This window comes from Trichechus manatus, unplaced genomic scaffold, assembly GCF_000243295.1.
Source record: "Trichechus manatus latirostris isolate Lorelei unplaced genomic scaffold, TriManLat1.0 scaffold00009, whole genome shotgun sequence".
In the NCBI taxonomy this organism is placed as follows: Eukaryota; Metazoa; Chordata; class Mammalia; order Sirenia; family Trichechidae; genus Trichechus; species Trichechus manatus.
In genome coordinates, this window is record NW_004443945.1 from 19,107,731 (window position 1) to 19,127,612 (window position 19,882).

At 36.1% G+C, this 19,882-nt stretch overlaps 1 protein-coding gene across 12 annotated transcripts in view; it reads right to left on the reverse strand.

Annotated features, from left to right (window-relative positions):
- The window catches only part of VPS13B (vacuolar protein sorting 13 homolog B), an 866,934-nt gene that overhangs the window by 770,774 nt on the left and 76,278 nt on the right, over window positions 1–19,882 (reverse strand). For 10 of the 12 annotated variants that reach the window (XR_002823075.1, XR_002823074.1, XM_023726045.1 and 7 more), the window contains exons 9-15: window positions 18,698–18,793; window positions 18,080–18,202; window positions 17,438–17,575; window positions 16,393–16,483; window positions 14,045–14,236; window positions 6,903–7,072; window positions 859–1,053 (exon numbers count right to left, since the gene is read on the reverse strand). Coding sequence is in view for 9 of the 12 variants with exons in the window: in XM_023726045.1 (XP_023581813.1) it covers window positions 859–1,053; window positions 6,903–7,072; window positions 14,045–14,236; window positions 16,393–16,483; window positions 17,438–17,575; window positions 18,080–18,202; window positions 18,698–18,793 (1,005 nt within the window). In the remaining 3 variants the exon portion in view is untranslated. Of the gene's footprint in view, window positions 1–858; window positions 1,054–6,355; window positions 6,496–6,902; window positions 7,073–14,044; window positions 14,237–16,392; window positions 16,484–17,437; window positions 17,576–18,079; window positions 18,203–18,697; window positions 18,794–19,882 lie in introns of those variants that run through there. The other 2 variants (XM_023726050.1, XR_002823076.1) reach the window with 2 other exon arrangements.

Genomic DNA, 19,882 nt, shown 5'->3' on the forward strand with positions numbered 1-19,882 from the left:
TATGATGTTAATGAGGGAGGATGGGTGGCAGTTGTGTTAGTAAGGCAAGACCTGATCTACAAGACTGGATTGTGTCCTGAGGCAATCTCTTGAGATATGAGACAGAAGTGAGCAGTGAGACAGGGGGACCTCAAACCATCAAGAAAGCAGTGCCAGGAGCAGAGCGCATCCTTTGGACCGGGGTCTCTGCACCAAGAAGCTCCTAGTCCAGGGAACACTGATGAGAAGGCTGACAGAGAGAGAGACTTCCCCTGGAGCTGATGCCCTGAATTTGGACTTTTAGCCTACTTTGATTGTGAGGAAATAAACTTCTCTTCGTTAAAACCAAAAAAAAAAAAAAAAGCAGAACTTAACCAACCTTCCAATAATTCACTTTACATAATTTGATTTAATGTAATGAGAGATTTTTCCCTCTGCAACAAGAAATTAACATAAATTTAATAAGAGGAAAATGACTTAAAAAACAAATGTTAAACCCTCTTTATAAAACATCGTATCTCACATAAACGTCCCCTTCAAAGAAAGCATGAGTCTTTTAAAGTGTCCATATTAAAACTTTCACACTGCTTATAAATAGCATCTACAGAAATTCTACATAAAATATTCAAAAGTTATAATTACCATTAACTTACAAGCATAAAACTACTAACCACAAATAACTGAAGAAATATCTTTAAAATTAGTACATTTTTATTTTACTTTTATTATATTGGAATAATGATAAAGCTACTTAAAATCTTATTTAAATCTCACCTTATGGGGTACTATTACTGTGAAATTACAACCTCAAGAAAGAAGAAATTTATTTGAAGCTCCCAAAGCCCATCAGATACTTTAAAAAAAAATCACTTTTCTTACCTTAAGGTAGCAATGTGCATAGCAATAATGAAGCAAATTATCAGAAGGCTGAGAAAGGCTGCTGACCACATGTACCAACTGTTCAGCATACATTGGCACAGAATGTTCCAGATTAATTTTATCCACCAATATGTGAATGGATGGCAAAGGCCGAAGAGGCTGGAAGTTTGTAGTATTCATGAAGTTACTCAAGTTCTGGAAAATAATAGTGTTGACTTTATATTTCAGAAGTACACAAGTGATTAATGCACAATGCCTCTGTGCAAGTTTTAGACTTGCATAATTTGCAGTAATACCAAATCAATCGAGAAATAATGCCTTTCTAAAGAACACTCCTACCATAACCAAATATAAATATCTTCTATATATTTTTTATTATGTCCCAGATTTCCAAGAATGTATATTTATCACAAAAGTATCATTGGTCTTTTAGCTAAACCTTTTGTTTTTCTATCAACAGGAATCATACCACTAAGTGCCTCAGTATCTTAAAGGTAGTTTCTTAAACTCAATCATTCCAAAAGACTTCCCAGATATCCCAGGGCCGGCATCTTTTATTTTATTTCCCTTTATTTGCACTTAGATAATTAAGGGACTAAGTGACCTACTCCAGACAGTGTCAAAGACACTCACAATACAGTTTGCAAAAGAGAAACATTTCTGATCCATATCATATTACTAATAATTCACATACTATAGATTTCCTAAGAATCCCAAGATGGTGCAGTGAGATTAATTACTTTTGTGTGTGGCCTTTCTAGCCATGGTCTTGTAACTTCCACCCAGGTGACCGTATGATAGGGTAATTGTGGCCTACCAAGGGGACTGGTCAGTTTTGCCTTAAAAGAGAGCCAATTCCAGAGCAGAGCGGAGAAGTCCACCCCCACCAAGGAAGAAGAGGCCAGCAGCAGAGACCCGGCAGCAGGAGACAGCATGGTGGGTTTCCTGGCCCACGGAGAGCGAAAGCTGAGTGCCTTCGGGCAGAGACTGAGTGCCAGGGGGAGGCGTGCCTGAAAGCACAGCTGGGGAGAGGCTATCCTGATGGAAGAACTGTATCCTGAGTGTTCCTGAGCCTGAATTGTAACTGTTACTTCCCTAACAAACCCCATAACTGTGAATATGGTCTGTGAGTTCTGTGTGGCCACTGCAATAAATTATCAAATACAGTAGAGTACTGTGGGAGGGACAGTTGGTGTCAGAATTGGTAGAGATGGCAGAGAGAGGAGGTGTGTCTGACCTCCACCTCATAGGAATCAGCCTTGGGCTGTTGATCTTGGTTCTCCTTCCCCTTTGCAGGGTTGGAGGAGGTCAGACACCTCCCCCAAGCTGTTTTTACAGATGGGTTTGGTATTATCAGTGTCACAGAACCTTCCTGAATTTCCAAATAAATCCAGGTAAGTCTCAAGATGTCCAGAGTGTATACTCTGAGTAGCAGACATACAATGCCTTCCTCTTCTAGAAATATCTCACTTCCTTAAAATACCCTACCTATAGTTCTCAATGAGGAACAGTATGACCTTCAATCTAAAAGTAACTGAAAATATCTGGGAAGAGCGGTTTAATTGTTTAGTTTTTTGTCTTGTTACAATAAGTGAAGTACGGTACTGGCATTTAACAGGCATTAGCTTTGAGGGTCTTCCTCTTTTTTTGCTACCCCTCTACTTCACTAGGGGCCCTGGTGGCACAGTGGTTAATTGTTTGGCTGCTAACCAAAAGGTCCACAGTTTGAATACACCAGCCACTCCTTGGAAACCCTATGGTTCAGTACCACTCTGTCCTATAGGGTCACTATCAGTCGGAATCAACTTGACAGTAACAGGTTCTACTTCACTAAGCATGATGTCCTTCTTCAAAGACGGTAAATGCTATATAATACTTCTCCAATCCAAAAAGTCAATAGTGCCATTATTGAGAAACACTGAACCTAAAATTGGGTAAATTGAACACATAATCCTGCTTTTCTGATTCATTGTTAATAATAATAATCTTAAAGCCACCATTTCCCAAGTAATTTGCTTTTTTTTGAAAATATTTTATAGAGTTTTAGGTGAAAGTTTACACAGCAATTTAGATTCCCATTCAGCAACTCATACACAAATTGTTCTGTGACATTGGTTACAATCCCAGCAATGTGTCAGTACTCTCGTCCTTTCCACCCTACCTGCCCCATCCTGGAGCCCTGGTGGCACAGTGGTTGAGAGCTTGGCTGCTAACCAAAAGGTCGCCAGTTTGAATCTACCAGCCACTCTTTGGAAAGCCCATGGGGCATTCTACTCTGTCCTATAGGGTCGCTATAGGGTTGCTATGAGTCAGGATCGACTCAATGGCAACTGGTTTTCGGTTGCCCCATCCTAATTACTTTGCTTTTTAAAGCCACTTGAGTATAATATACAGTAAAGCACACAAATCTTAAGTGTAGAGCTCAATGAATTTTTACATTTGTAATCACCAACCAGATCAAGATATAAAACATTTCTAGCACCCTAGAAGGCTATCCTATGCCCCTTCCCAGGTAATACACAATCCCCCTACCAGAGGTAGCCAATATTCTCACTCTAATCACCACAACTAAGTTTTGCGTATTCTTGAACTTCATTACAAATGGATTCATATAATATAAAGACTCAGGTCTGGCTTCCTTCATTCAATAGAACATCTGTGAGAATTATCTATTGTGCTCCTTCTTTGAGTTGACACTATTATCATCATGAAATGGCCCTGTTTATTTCTAATAATACTGCTTGCCTTAAACTATACTTTTTCCAGTATTAAAATAGCCTTACTATCTTTCTTTTGATTAGTATTTAATAGTATATCTTTTTGTACCCTTCCACTTACAATTTTGTGTCCTTATTGTTTTCAGTTCCAGAATTTCATTTGATTCTTTTTTATGGTTTCCAGGTCTTTTCTGAAATCTTCCATCTTTTTTGTCTCTTTTTGAACTTACTAATCATAGTTACTTTAAAGCCCATGTCTAGTAACTCCAGTATCTGAATCACCTCTAAGTCTATTTCTATTTTTCCCCTCTAGATTCAATTCAATCGGTTCTATTTTTAGTATACCTTATAATTTTTTTTAATATCAAAGTGATTCCTGTTTGTCAAATTTTCCTTTAATTTATCCACTAACTTACAAATCAACACTGTTTTTATTCGTGAGTTGTGTCTTAGTCATCTAGTGCTGCTATAAGAGAAATACCACAAGTGGATGGTTTTAACAAAGAGAAGTTTATTTCCTCCCAGTTAAAGTAGGCTAAAAGTCCAAATTCAGGGCATCAGCTCCAGGGGAAGGCTTTTTCTCTCTATTGGCCTTCTTCTCTTTGGTGTTCCCCCAGACTAGGAGCTTCTCGGCGCAGGGACCCCAGTCCAAATGACACGCTCTGCTCCCAGCACTGCTTTCTTGATGGTATGAGGTCGCCCTGTCTCACTGCTCACTTCTGTCTTTTATATCTCAAGACACTGCCTCAGGATACAATCCAATCTTATAGACTAAGTCCTGCCTTACTAACACAACTGCTGCTCATTCTCCCTCATTAACATCCCAGAGGCAGGATTTATAACATATAGGAAAACCACACAATACCAGGAATCATGGCCGGCCAAATTGATACACACATTTTTGGGGGGACATAATTTAATCCATGACAATTTGTATGAGATAGCGTTACTGTATAAATATTTTATGAAACAAAACAAAAAAAGCCATTTTCTCTCTCTAATTTCCATTTAGTTCTATAATTTCTCAGTTGTTTACAACCACTGACTCTCCTCCCTCCATCCCTCCATCCCTCCATCCCAGGAAAGCTCATCTCTCTAGAGACTTGTCATGGAACTGAACTTAAGGTACCACAAGGCATAAAGATCTATAAATTCCTATTGATTGATTAAGTGTCCCTTTTAAAGTTCTTCTCCCTGATTCATCTACCTCATAATTTTTTATCAGACAGCTCTGTTGCAGACAAAAATTGTAGAGGCCCTGAATTATGTTATCTTCCTTCAAAGTGGATTAACTGTTCTTTTGGTGAGCAGACAGAATACAAGCAGATCACCTTGGTCCTATGGATTTAGGATTTCTTAGGACTAATCTTTCAATTTTGTCCTTACTCCTCAGTTGTGGCCCTTAGAAGGCTCAAACTAGGTGCTAACTAGACAGAGCACGAACTCTAATTGTTGACACCCAGCACCAAGCAGATGGTGAAATTTCTACTGTGCTCTTTAACTTGTTTTCTGATGGGTTTCTAGGAGGCTTACATTGCATATGGACAGCATAGGTGTTGGTAAAGAGTTTTAACGGAATTATATGCAGATTTAGGGGGCTCCCTTCTTAGCGAGGCCGTCCTGTCTGGCATTTTTTTCCTCAATTTCCAGCTGTTCTGCCACAAAGAACTTTAACCTCTCACTCCTTAACCCAGTAAGAATGTCACTTTCTGCTAAGATCTCTTTCATATCACCCCAGGAAACTTGAAGCACAACAGTAAATGTACAGCTTGCTTCATGCACTAGCTCTCTTCCTTCATGTATCACAGCCCCTGCCTACACTGGTTATTCTCCAATGCCTTCATGCAGTGACTTTGTGTATTTTACCCAACTGTTATAACTGTTATCTGCAGAAGGACTAGTTCAATGCATACTATTCCATCATGATAGGAACCGGAAGCAAAGCAGTTACTTTGTGCCAGCCATAGCTCTAGGTTCTTACATATATTATATCCAAAATCCTCAAAATAAGGATGTAATTAGCTTCATTTTATAAAAAGGGGAACCAATAGTTACAGACTAAAAAATAATTAGATGACAGCAAAAATGAAAATGATAGAAAATACTGGCATATGGACTCTAATTTTCTCCACTGACATTTTTACCAAATGATCTCTTTACCCAGCAATACAGTAATTAATTATGAGCGGCCACTAGAGAGCAAATATACAAAAGGAAACTATTGCATTATAGTCAATTCCCTACCAAACTTCTCTCAGTTCTTCTTATTTAAATCTAGGACACTTTATACTTCTACAGTCATCATCATTACATAGACATCAAAAGAAATATGACAGATAAATAACAAATTAAAAACAACACATAAGACCTTATATGTATATGGCACACTCCGCAAGCAATACACTGTATATGGACCTTAAACATTAAGTATCTAATGAGTCCTTATTAACAGTAACAGAGTAATCACTGGGTTCCTAATATGTGCAAAATGGTTTACCTGTATTGTATCACTGGATCTTCAAAACAATCCAAGGAGTTAGATACTGTAAGGGAACTGCTACATGCCAGCACCCTGACAATCTTACATATATCCATGTAGGTGACATAGGCAAGCCTCAACCACTAACCTACGCTCTGGTAGTATATCCTGTCATATTCTCAGAACATGGAAATCTAAGTGGTTTTGAGAGGAGCTGCTAACAGACTATTTTTCACTCACCTATCTTGAGGGAGGCTGCCATGAGACAGTTTCTCATCAGCATCCCTTATTCAGGTAAGATGCGGTTTTCCGCCTTGCCTCTTATAGTACAGCTGCAGGCTGTAAAACTACTCAGCTGCAGTGTGGAACTGGATCCTCACCAACAGGGTGCCCCACCATGTGTGTTGTAAGTCACCTGGCCCTTTTGGTTTTAGTGTTGTCCTGTGGAAAAAGGGACACGAGGAGCTGACACTGTTACTGATCTTGTTTTTGTTGTCTATGTAAGTTTAGTCTGAATCTAATGGGGCTTGTTATTTCTGGAAAGCAAGGCTTAAAGATGTAATGTAATTGTCTAAGGTGTCATAGTTAGTATATATTCTGACTTCTGGGTCCATGCCCTGCAACATTTCTTTATATACCTTTAGCTTCAGTTTATTTTATTTTAAAAATTTATAGATATAAAATTACTTTCTAAGAATTAGCAATCATAGTTAAATTGCTTTTACTTCATCATGGGTAACTATATAAGCAGATATTCTTTTACTTAATCATGAGTCTCTGACAGTTATTACATGAATAACAAATAATGCATATTGCCAAAAAAATAAGTGGTGAATCTCAAAAGATACCTTTTTTCCCATAATGACAGGTAGCAAATGGCCCAGTAAGTTGAATTCAGCCATGAAAACTGTGCAGGTACATTTGAGGAGAGTAACACTCGTAAGTCGAGTAGGAATATATTGCTCCAGAGATGCCACTTCTTCAGGATTCAGTATTGTTTCATTTTCATCCTTATTATCTATAATGAAAAGTGATCTTTTAAATAATTAATTTTCCTAAATAATTGAAACCTGAATTAATTGGTTCCCACAATTTAAGGTCAAATTCCATTTTTATTTTCAACAATGAAGTAGGTAAAATAATTTGTTACTTTTAGTAAATAAAAATACTACTACTCTAAAAGGAAAATGAAAAATACCAAAGACACAAGGAAAGTATTAGCCCAAGAGACAGAAAGGGCCACATAAACCAAAGACTTCATCAACCTGAGACCAGAAGAACAAGATGGTGCCTGGCTACCACCTATGACCGCCCTGACAGGGAAAACAACAGAGAGTCCCAGCTGGAGCAGGAGAAACGTGGGGTGCAGAGATCAAATTCTAGTAAAAAGTCCAGACTTAATGGTCTAACTGAGACTGGAGGAACCCCAGAAAGTATGGCCCCTGGACTCTCTGTTAACCCAGAACTAAAACAATTACCGAGGCCAACTCTTTAGACAAAGATAGGTCTGGACTGTGGGACATAAAATGATACTCACGAAGAGTGTGCTTCTCAGCTCAAGTAGATACATGAAACTAAATGGGCAGCTTCTGTCTGGAGGTGAGATGAGAAGGCAGTGAGGGTTAGGAGCTGGGTGAATGGACACGGGAAATCAAGGGTGGAAAGGAGGAGTGTGCTGTCACAGTATAGGGAGAGCAATTAGGGTCACATAACAATGTACATATAAATTTTTGTATAAGAAACTAACTTCAAATGTAAACTTTCACTTAAACTACAACAATAAAAAAAAAAAAAAAATTACACTACTCTAGACCAGCCACTCCTTAGAAAGTCTATGGGACAGTTCTACTCTGTCCTATAGGGTTGCTAGGAGTCGGAATTGACTAGATGGCTATGGGTTTGGGTTTTTTTGGGATTTTTTTTTTTAATAGAATATTTATGTATAACAAGACTTTGCTATACAAAAATTTACTAGTTTTTATTTTAAAATATCTTTATGAAATTCCTAATTTCATTCTTTAAAAGAGTAACAGCTTCTGTTCATCAAAACACCATTGATATTTGTGAAAACGACAGTTACAAACTAGGAAAAATATTTGCAATAGATAGATAGATACAAATAACTCCATAAAGGACATGTATCTATACTGTATAAAAAACTCCTAAAACTCAGAAGAAATAGACAAACAGCTCAATAGGAAAATGGGCAAAAAGACTTAAACAGACTGAAAACACTGAGTATTGCCAAGCATGCAGAGTAGGGGTCGGTAAACTTTTTCTATAAAGAGCAGTGTAGAAAATATTTTAGGCTTTGTGGGCCATACAGTCTCTGTCACAATTACTTACCTCTGCTATTTTACCACAAAAGCAGCCACAGACAATACATAAACAAATGAGCATGGTTATGTTCTAAAAAAACTGTATTTATGGAAACCAAAAAATTAAATTTCATATAATTTTCATGTGTTACAAAATAAAATTCTTTTTTCATACCATTTTTAAAAAGTAAAAACAATTCTCAGCTCATGAGCTGTACAAAAATAGGCAGTGGGTCAGATGTGGCCCACAGGCCACCGTTTGCCAACCCCAGATGTACAGCAACTAAAACTCTCCTATACTGATGTTAAGAGTGCAAATGGGACAACAGCTTGGAAAAATTGTTTTGAAACATTTAGTAAAGATAAACATGTATATTCCTTTGACCTAGCAATTCCACCCTTAGAAATGTGTACATGTTTACCAAAAGACATGTACTAGAAATTCTGCAGTATCACTATCCTAATAGCCAAAAACCAGAAAACCACTGTTTGTAAGTTGAATAGCAGCCCCTAAAACGGTATGTCAAAGTCCTAACCCTTGGTTCTTTCGAGTGTGACCTTATTTGGAAATATGGTCTTTGCAGATATAATTAAGACGAAATCATACTGAATTACAATGGATCCTAAATCCAATAACTGGTGTCCTTATAAGGAGAGAGGAATTCAGAAACAAACACACACAGAGAGAAGACAGCCATGTGAAGAAGCAGGCAGAAATTGGAGTGACGCAGCTACAAACCAAGGAATGCTAAGGATTGCCAGCATTGCTAAAAGGAGACAAGGAAGGAGTCTTCTCTAGAATCTTTAGGGGATACCTGGATTTCAACTTCTAGCCTCCAGAACTGTAAGAGAATATATTTCTGTTGTTTTACACCACTCAGTTTCTAGTACTTTGTTTCCGCAGCCCTAAGAAACTAACTAAATACTCACCAACAGTAGAATGGATAAATAAATTATAGTATATTCACACAATGGGATACTATACAACGAGAATAAATGATCAACAACTATAGGCAAAAACAGAAATGAATCTCATAAAAATAATGTGAGCTAAATCCAGAGATAAAAGAGTGCATACTGTGATTCCATTTAAATAAATTCAAAAATAAACAAAATTAAATCAAATCCATGATGTTAGAAGTAAGAAGAGTGATTACCTTTGGGGTCAGGGTGGTAAATAGAACGAGGCATAAAGGTGACTTCTGAACTCTGGTATTGTTCTATTTCTTAAACAGTTAGTTAGATGGAAGTGGTTAAGTTTGTGAAATTCACAGAACTACACTCTTAAGTTTTATGTACTTTCCTACATGTATATTATGCTTCAGTAAAAAGCTAAAAGAGAATGGTGCAGCAGAACTGCTAACTACTTAGGATTTAATACATACGCACCCATATGTATGTCTATATGTATGTAAGGCAGTACCCACTTTGCATGGTTCCGATATGCACCAATTTCAGTTATCACTTTAGTTAAAAAATGCCAATGCATAAACAACATGTTTCAAATATCAATGAACCCGGTGTATTAATTGTGAGCCACTGCATAAAGCACAAACTTCGCTGCTAGTCCTTCAATCCACAAATCACCAGGTAAAAAATATATGAGCATCATGATCAGAGACCAACCATGTCACTTCTTTAAAGTCTGTTACAGATTGGTTACTGTGCATCTGTTATTTAGTTCATGCATAGACAGCAAAACATGTAATTGTGTTGTCTCCTTGTCGCCCAGTGATAAGCCCACGTGACATTTTACAAAAATGGATAACTGAAACAGACGACTGGCCAACAGATATAAAAGTGCAGGAAAGAAACAAAAGGTGGTAATACTGGATGTGAAAATATCAACACTGCACCATTCAAGACTCTAGATATGTAGCCAGAGGAACTTAGTGAAGGTCAACTTATCAATGTAAATGAACAAAGTGACCGTAATTTAAAAAATATGACATATCTCAGAGTAAGTAACACTACTAAAAAACTTCACATTAAAGGAACTCTCAATGTTTTTCACAACATTGAAAGCACAAGGGATGAACTGTTGGAAGCTGATCCAAAAAGAAATGAGTATGACAGTTTGCCAAGGCATAAGAAAGATGCTCACTCTGCATTGTAAGTTTTACTAAGAGAAAGAGGTAAACACCATTCAAACTACTCTTAGTAAGTTTTTACAAAGAAATAAAACACTTTACTTATTCGGTACCATTCCTTTTACTATTGCTTCACTTCTCTATACATTTATAACTGACAGTGAGAGAATTTTTAAAGTTTTGACAAAAATTTCTGAAGGTTGTGGAACAACTGTAATTCTTCCTATTGATTGTTAAAATCGTTTTGCATAGTTTCAGCTTGCACAGTCATTTTTATGGTCGCAAGCTACCATTCAAAATGAGTACTGCCTTCATATTAAACTAGTCAGTCAGCAGTTTCTTTACACTCAAGCAGTACTGGGTTTACAAAAGTCCGTCTTAGGGACAACTCATACAAATTTACATGATGTTATGTAAATTTGCCCTCACTTTGAAAGGACTGAACCAACCACCACTTGCAAAAAATTCATCACAATCACCTTCACCTGCTGCATGTGCAGCTTTTACATCACTGAAAAAGCTTTGAGCCTTTTCTTGCACTAAAGTAAGGCTAAATAAGAACCATATGCACCTGTTCCAACTTATCTACAAATTCAACTTACAGACTTAAAGACAGTTAGGAACAGATCCTGTTCGCAACCAAGGGACTGCCTGTACATCACATTTTTGAGATGAGGAACTGCTTCAAGTAAAGATTAATGTATTTCATACTATTCTTTACCCTATCCTAAAATACACAGTATAAATCTACTGTGGCAAAGATTAGTGACTGTCCTGGAGTAATCATTATCCCTTCTTTCTCTTAGCAATAAAACACTCTGAATTTAAGTGAAATTCTTCTGGGGACTACATTTTCCATCCTCCTTTGCAGCCAGGTGTGGGGACATGTCACTACGTTTTAGTCAGTGGATGACACAGACATGTCTTTAAAATGAAACTGCATACCTATCATTTTCTCATATTCCTCCTTCCTGACGATTAAAATTAGACATCGTAATTGTGAGCCAACATTGACCACACAGACAAGGTATAATACATCCCAGGAACCGGCAGAGTAACAACATAAAAGGAATTTGGGTCTAAAACAACCTCATGAAACAGGGTCACCCTATTCCACTGGAGTACTGACCAGTTTGGACTTTAACAGGAGAAAAACAAATAAATTGAGTCACTGTTAATAGGTTTATAGTAAATAGGCAAACCAATACCCCATTAGAGATATCTACTGACAAAAGTTATTATGAGGTCCTTTCTAACCTCAGCTAATATTCCCCACAATCAAATTAATTTAAACTTCTCTAAAAGTTTACTATATTGCTAAAAAGGAGCCCTGGTGGAGCAACAGTTAAGCACTCGGCTGCTAACCAAATGGACGGCAGTTCAAACCTACCCAGCAGCTCTGCAGGAGAAAGACCTGGCAACCTGCTACCTTAAAGATTACAGCCCAGAAAACCCTATGGGGCAGTTAGTTCTACTCTGTCACATGGGGTTGCCATGAGTTGAAACTGACTTGACAACACTTAACAAAAACATGCTGCTTAAGTAATCAAGTCAGTATAATATTGGCAGAGGGATAGATCATAGATTTATTAATGGAACACAGAACAGAGGAATCAGAAACAGATCTACACAAATATGCTCAATTGATTTTTGACAAAGGTGGAAAACTAATTCAATGGAGGAAGGACAGCCTTTTCAACAAACAGTACTGGAGCAACAGGAAATCCACAGGCAAAAAAATAAACCTCACACCTTAAAATTAATTAAATGGATCATAGATATAAAACAAAAAAATTATAAAACTTTTAGAAAAAACAATCCAATTGAAAATGGGCAAAAGACATGAACAGGCATTTCACCAAAGAGGATATACAGATGTCAAATAAGCACACGAAAAGATGTTCAATATCATAAGCCATTAGGGAAATGCTAATTAAAATTACAATGAGATTGTTGGTAGCTAATAAAAACTGCACACCTATCAGAATGGCTAAAATAAAAAACAGTGACAACACCAAATGCGGAGAGGATGCGAAGAAACAGGATATCAACACAGAAGTCCTTCAACAGGAGCCCTGGTGGCGGAGTGGTTAAGAGCTTGGGTGCTAACCAAGAGGTCAGCAGTTGGAATCCACCAGTCACTCCTTGGAAACCCTATGGGGAAGTTCTACTCTATCCTACAGGGTCGCTATGAGTCGGAATCAACTCAACGGCAACAGTTAACGGGTCCTTCAACAAGTGCATGGTTAAATAAACTGTGGTACAGCCACAACATGGAATACTATTTGCAAAAACAATAATGAAAAAAAAAAACTATTGATACATGCAACAACTTGCACGAAAAGTCACATACTTTGATTCTATTTATGTAACATTTTTGAAATAACATAATTTTAGACTTGGAAGACAAATTAGTGGTTTCCAGGGGTTAGGGATGAGGAGGGTAGGATGCAGGTAGGTGTGGTTATAAAAGGGCAACAAGAGTGATCATTGTGATGTTGATACTGTTCCCTTCTTGACTATGGTAGCAGACACATGAACCTATACAGGTAATAAAACCATACAGAACTTAATACACATACACAAATATACAAATGAGTATAAGTAAAACTGGGGAAATCTAATTTTTTTTAAATGAATAACCTATCCTGATTTTTAGTGTTAACAAGTTAATAACTTCCCTACTCAATACCTTTTAATGATTTCCCATCACATTTAGAATAAAATCCAAATTCCTTGATCCTTAAGGCTTGACAAGGTATAAGTTATGCCTGCCTCTCTGACTTACCAAAGTGCTGCTCCCATCCCAGTAGCCAGAACCTAGTCATATGACTATACCTGTGATGTGTAGTGTTTATTTCTATAACTACAGGAATTTCTATTACTATAAAGTAAGAAGAGAATAAGTACTGGGAAGGCAATTAGCCACCACAGTCAAAATAATAAAACTCATTATAGAGACAGGAACATGCAGGATCAGCGATATTAATGAAATTTCCTAAGGTCAACAAGAAGTAGGAGTTAGAATTCAAACCACAGCCTGACCCTAATGGCTGAGTTTTTAACCACTATCCTATACTCCCTTGAACATACTATTATGTTCTATTATATTTAAGAGTTGCTTTATTGCATAAAAAAAGAAGGCATTTTTATTTTATGAAACTGTGATAACCATCTCTTCACACCATGTAGAAGAAATTAAACTTGTACAGCAAATTCTTCTTTACTGGTACTACCTAAATTTTCTGGAATGTTAAATTTGTATGTTTTGAGCCCACTTTCACATCTGACTCCTTAGAATCCACTCAGGTGAAAAAATGGCCAGATTTCTCAAGTACACACCCAAAAAAGAAGCGGAAAGGTTTGACAAAATACTGGCAAACAAAGTACTTATGCAAAGAATTTTTAACTTTTAACCCTTCCCATAACCTCCACACACAAGTTTATTCTTTAACAAATGAATACATCAATGTCCCTGTAGATAGACAAAATACACTAAAAAGTTAACAAAATCACACAAATTGGATTATATAATCATTCAAATCAACTAGCAACAGACTCAAAATGAAGCCAAAAGCAAACCTGGATTTAGCCTGCTATATGGTTCATATTCATGTTCCAAGGCACAAACGATCATTTTCAAAATTCTATGTACAGCACTGGCATCCAAACGAAGATCAAGAGGACCTATAACAAGGTTTTTGGTTGACTTCTCCCGAACTGTTCCCAAATCTTCACTTTTCCCTGAAGAAAAGTCCTGTTGATTTGCAGAACCTAAAAGAAGTCAGACTTCATATTAATAGTTTATGCATCAATCAGATACACCAAGTATATATTTTAATATTATTCTTCTCTCATCTTTTTAGCTTGTAGTTTAATGCCTCCAAACCAATTTTCAATTAGCTAGAGCAGGAGAGAGTGTGGTGGGCTTCCTGGCTGAGTGCCTTTGGGCAGAAGCCTAAGGCCAGGGAGAGGCATGCCTGTGAGCACAGCTGGGAGTGTGCTGTCCTGATGGAAGAACTGTATCCTGAGTGTCCCTGAGCCTGAATTGTTAACTGTTACTTCCCTAATAAATCCCATAATCATGAGTACGGTCTGTGAGTTGTGTGGGGCCACTGCAATGAATTATGGAACCCAGTAGAGAGTGCTGTGGGAGGGATGACTGGTGTCAGGGTTGGGAAAGATAGCGAAGAGAGGAGGCATGTCTGACCTCCACCTCATACGAATCAGCCTTGGGCTATTGATCTTGGTTCTCCTTTCCCCTTGTGAAGTTAGAGGAGGTCAGACATGGCCCCCTTTTTACAGCTAGATACAGGCATATATAAGATTTTCTCTATGCATATGATAAGATTTTATCAAAACAAACAATTATTCCTGTTCTCTATTTAATGTTATAAGAAGTACTATAAAAGCAAATCGGTCTTTCTTAGAAAATTATTCTATAATACCTAACTGGCTTATATCCAACAATTCTACATGGACTGGAATATGGGGGGCTTTGGAGAACACTTCATTTTACTACTAATTTATCTTAGGTGTAGGTAGTAGGTGGTCACAGAAACATAAACAATTCAATTTTAGACATAGTAAGTTTTGAGATATTTATAAGACACAAGCAGGATGCCAAGTATGCGCTGGATATTTAATTCTGAATCTTAAAGAAGAGGTTTTAACTAAAAATACAAATATGAACATCAACAATATATAAGCAAACAAAACCAAACCCACTGCCATTGAGTCTATTCCAATTTACAGCAACCCCATGTGTTACAGAGTAGAATTGCTCCAGACAGTTTTCTTGGCTATAATATTTACAGAAGCAGATTGCCATGCCGCTGGATGGGTTTGAAGGATCACCCTTTAGGTTAGTAGTCAAATGCAAACCGACTCCATCACCCACAGACCTTCAACATACAAATGGTATTTAAAATCCTAAGAAAGAATGAGATTACCTCAGGAGGCAATTTAGAGAAAGAAGTGAATCCAGGGATTAATCAATGAGAGCATCAACATTTAGACGTTGAATACAAAAAAAGGAGGAGGCAGAAAATTACTGTTCTTTCTTTCTGTGTTAATTTAGCAAAAACTTACTGATCCTTCAAGATCACCTCCTCCATGAAACCCCAAAGACAAAAGCAGTCACTTTATTATCTAGACTATTTATACTACTATACTTAACATGTTGTATTATAATCATATATTTAAATGTATAGTTAAACACTACCTATTGATTTCTTAAGAAATAATTTGGGCCTCTCTGCATTCACACTACCTAACTCATCACATAGCATATATAAATCACTTCTAAAAATATGAACAGTTAACCAAAAAGATCGTAAACCTATTTTCACTAACTTTTCAATATGCAAAAACTTGACATAAGTACAATATGGTATGTTGATGTGTACATAAAGTATCAAGTGGTTCAATTTTTAATGACATCATTTGTTTGCTAACCTAACAAAATATGAATAATAAAGCACATAATAAAATAAGAAAAGACTATGTGTCATAGTCTGTGGAAGAATTTATTTCTACTTTTTTGTTTAAAACAAACTCTTGTTTTTAATAAAAAGATCTATATAACCTCCAAAATGTACTTAATACAGAAAAAGGAAATGTTGATTCTATCTGACAATTTAATGTAATATGAAATCTGATTTACTGAAATTTTAACTTTTGGTACATATGAGAACTAATTCTAGTTGGTTACACAATATGTCCTCTCGATCATCTGCACAAAGAAAGGATTAAAAATGCTGAAAATCTAAGGAAATTCTACCATGTCATTAAAATTAAACCATTCCTAAAAGTACCAGAAGGTAAATCTGATATAACAGAGTACAACCAGGCATGGACCAATTGAATCTAAAGAAGCTTTTGTTTCTGTTGTTCGCTAAAAGGTAAACACACAGGAAAGATGCCAGTACCTTTACTACCACTAGTACTTTCCATTGTATACAGGTAATCCATGTAAAAAGCCCCAAACCTTTGCATTCCAGCTATCTCAGTGTATGTCTCCTGCCAACAAAGCAAAGCAAACAGAACAAACATTGTATCAGACTTCTGAGTTTAAATTCCACAGGTCTAGAATCAGACACATAGCCTTAAACAGAATGTGTATCAACTCAAAGAATTACCAAAACAAAAGAACAGAGGTTATCCAAAGAATTCACTTCTAAGAAAGGTAATGCTACTTCCAGTACAGACCACACAAAAGGACATCTATAATTCTACTAGACATTTTCACCACTTTATCAATAATGTCTGGTTAATGAATACCTTTAATGGAGTAGGTAGTACACTCTTGACCTTTATCGCCATCACAAAACTGTCTAATAATGTATACTTTCAAATAGAGTTAATCCTTAAATATTTCACTATCCTTACATGAAACAGTTCAAACACTCAAGATATACTAAAATATTCAAAATATATGTTAATTAGGCAGGTCAACATTAAATTCTTTACTTTCAACTTTGAAATTAAATCTTAATAATAATCAGTTAAAAGCAAATTATTCTATTACATTTAATCTTCAGGTAACTTTTTTGTAATATTTTACTTTATTCCATGCAAAAGTACATGATTATCTCACATGAAAAATTCAAACAATACTAAAAAGTATACATAATAAAAAATGAAATTCTCCATCTCTTCCCATCAGTCCCAGACCCCAGAAATTAATCAACATTAACAGAGAAAATTCTGCATGTTTCCTCCATGATTATTTTCACAGTAGGGCATGGCTAAACAAACAAACTGTGGTTACACTCTAAAGAAAAGCAAAGGCTCTCTGTGCACACCTCGAGCCTTTCTAAACACAGAAGCTAGACAAAAACATTCTAAATGCTTCCATAAAAAATTAGCATTCAGAAGATATTATTTGAGAGGAAAGACGCCAATCACAAATATCCACACAATGTGTCTACCCAAACACAGCCTAGAATTTGGCTGAAATGTATGTTCTCTGACCTTATGATGAGCAGCATCTAAGATAAATTCTGCACGAGTACCATTATTTTCTGGGCTTCGGTAATCAAATAATGAATTTGTAAGGTATGTCAAACCTTTCGTACTCAAATTTTCACCACAAATGAAGAAGCAGGCTTCCTGAAAACAAACGCGGAATTTTTAAACAAGTGGAAAACTCATTAGGCCTGAGGTTTGTTTTTAACAGACATTCAGTAGGCAAAAGAAATCACTACAACTTACGGTCCTGTAAAAAGACAAGGAATACTGTTTCTATTTTCATTGCCTATTTGGCAAAGAATATTTTTACAAACTAAACAGGAACTCAAACTGGCTGCTATAAACAAGAAAGGAGAAACATTTATGAATTGGTAAGTATTTGAAACTAACTGTTCAGGTGTTAAAAACTACCAACTTTCTATATTACCCTGAGCTTTATAATTTATTATAGGAAAAAACAGTAAAGCTCCACTCTTAAGCCAAAGATGTATGTAGTCTAACACATTTTATATGGTTAAGCACTTCAATAAGCATTTTCATATACATGTATCCTACCCAAAAAAAGGAAAAAAAAAAAATTTGTTTCACTTCTACTCATTTATCTCATCTAAAAAAAAAAAAAATTTAAAAAAGATTTTGACTTACTGTTTCACTTCTATTCATATTCTCTTCAAAATCTTTAACACCCATAATTGCTTTAAGGCACATGGCTCGGCAACCTACAAAACCAATCTGGCAATCAAAGAAAGGCTCTCCCATCATAAGGGCCTGTAAAAAGAAAGTTAACATATTAGAAAGAAGAACCTGAATTTAATAAAATGTTACAGGCTTTCCTTGTAGAATTTCTAAATTAGTCAAACATCTTTAAGAGTTGGCTTTTGTAAATTTATTCTCCATAAATCATTAATTTTACTGAAGCAAAATATGTCTTACTTGTCTTTGTGTCCTCTAACTTTTGTATCCTCAAAGATTAACATTTCATGAATGTTAATACACACATATACATCCACATATACATATGGGTGCACACAAGTTAAATGAAGAAAATGAAACAATAAAGAAATGTTGCATATTACAGTAAAATCTTCATTAAATTATTATTTTAACCAATATTACTGACGAGTAAAATAGAAATATAAAACTATAAATATAAATACTTTTAAATATGTTACATATGATTAGAAAACTGCATTTAGGAAATACTAATTTGTAAGGACCAATCAAAAGACATATTTATATGTGTGTTCAATGTTAAAAGATTACCTCAACTGTAGTTCCTTCCTGCTCCCAACACAATACTTCTTTAGATTTTACTTTCTGAGGGCTGTAATAACTACTCTCAGCTTGCATTTCAGTGAGCTAAGAAACAATAAGCATATTAGGTCAAAATTAGTATTAAATGGCCATAAAATGTCATCACTATGATGAGTTGATAAAAATAAGACCAATTTTAAGATTGGAGAAATTTAATTATTAAGCAGGAAAAAAGGTGCAAAAAAAACCACTGTAACAGATTATCCACAGTAATAAGGTTGAATATGTTAGTCTCAGCTCACATAGAGAATTAAAATACTATCTTATTTTTATTTAGCTCTTTTTTCTTAATATTGCTCCAAAATGTGAAAACTGTGTATCTGTAACAGTCCCACTGTAATAAAACACCTCCTATATTCTGCCAAAAATTTACGATTATAACATCAATTAATTTTTTCACTGATGAAGTCAACCATGTTTAATCATTTCCAAAAATTTTCCCTATTTCAAACTAAAAGATAAAATACTTTGAGAAGACACACAAATAGAGTCAACAGTTTTGTTATCTTCTAGTTCTTATGAAAAGGAGCCCTGGTGGCACACTGGTTAAAACAATCAACTACTAACCGAAAGGTCGGCGGTTCTAAACCACCAGCAGCTCCTCAAGAGAAAGATGTGGCAGTCTGCTTCCATAGAGATTTACAGCCTTGGAAACCCTATGGGATTGCTAAGAGTTGGAATAGACTCGACTACAGTGAGTCTGGTATGGTTTTGAGTTCTTCTTAAAGGAGCCCTGGTGGTGCAGTGGTTAAGAGCTTGGCTGACAACCCAAAGGTCAGTGGTTTGAATCCACAAGCCCCTCTGAGGAAGAAAATACCTGGTGATCTGCTCACATAAAGATTATAGCCTAGAAAACCCTATGGGGCAGTTCTACTGTGTCCTACAGGGTCACTATGAGTCAGAATCAGCTGGACGGCACACAACAACAGCAGTTCTTATGAGGGAGCTATGAGCATTGGTGTTCATTTTAAAAGCATGTCTCATAACTCACACAGATTCATTTCGTCATGCAAAAAGCACTTATTGACTGCCAGCTAGATAACAAGTACTAATTTAGATGCTGATGGAAAAAAAAAATTCCTGCCTTCATACAGCTGACAACATATTATTTGTATGTATCAACAACTAGATAAT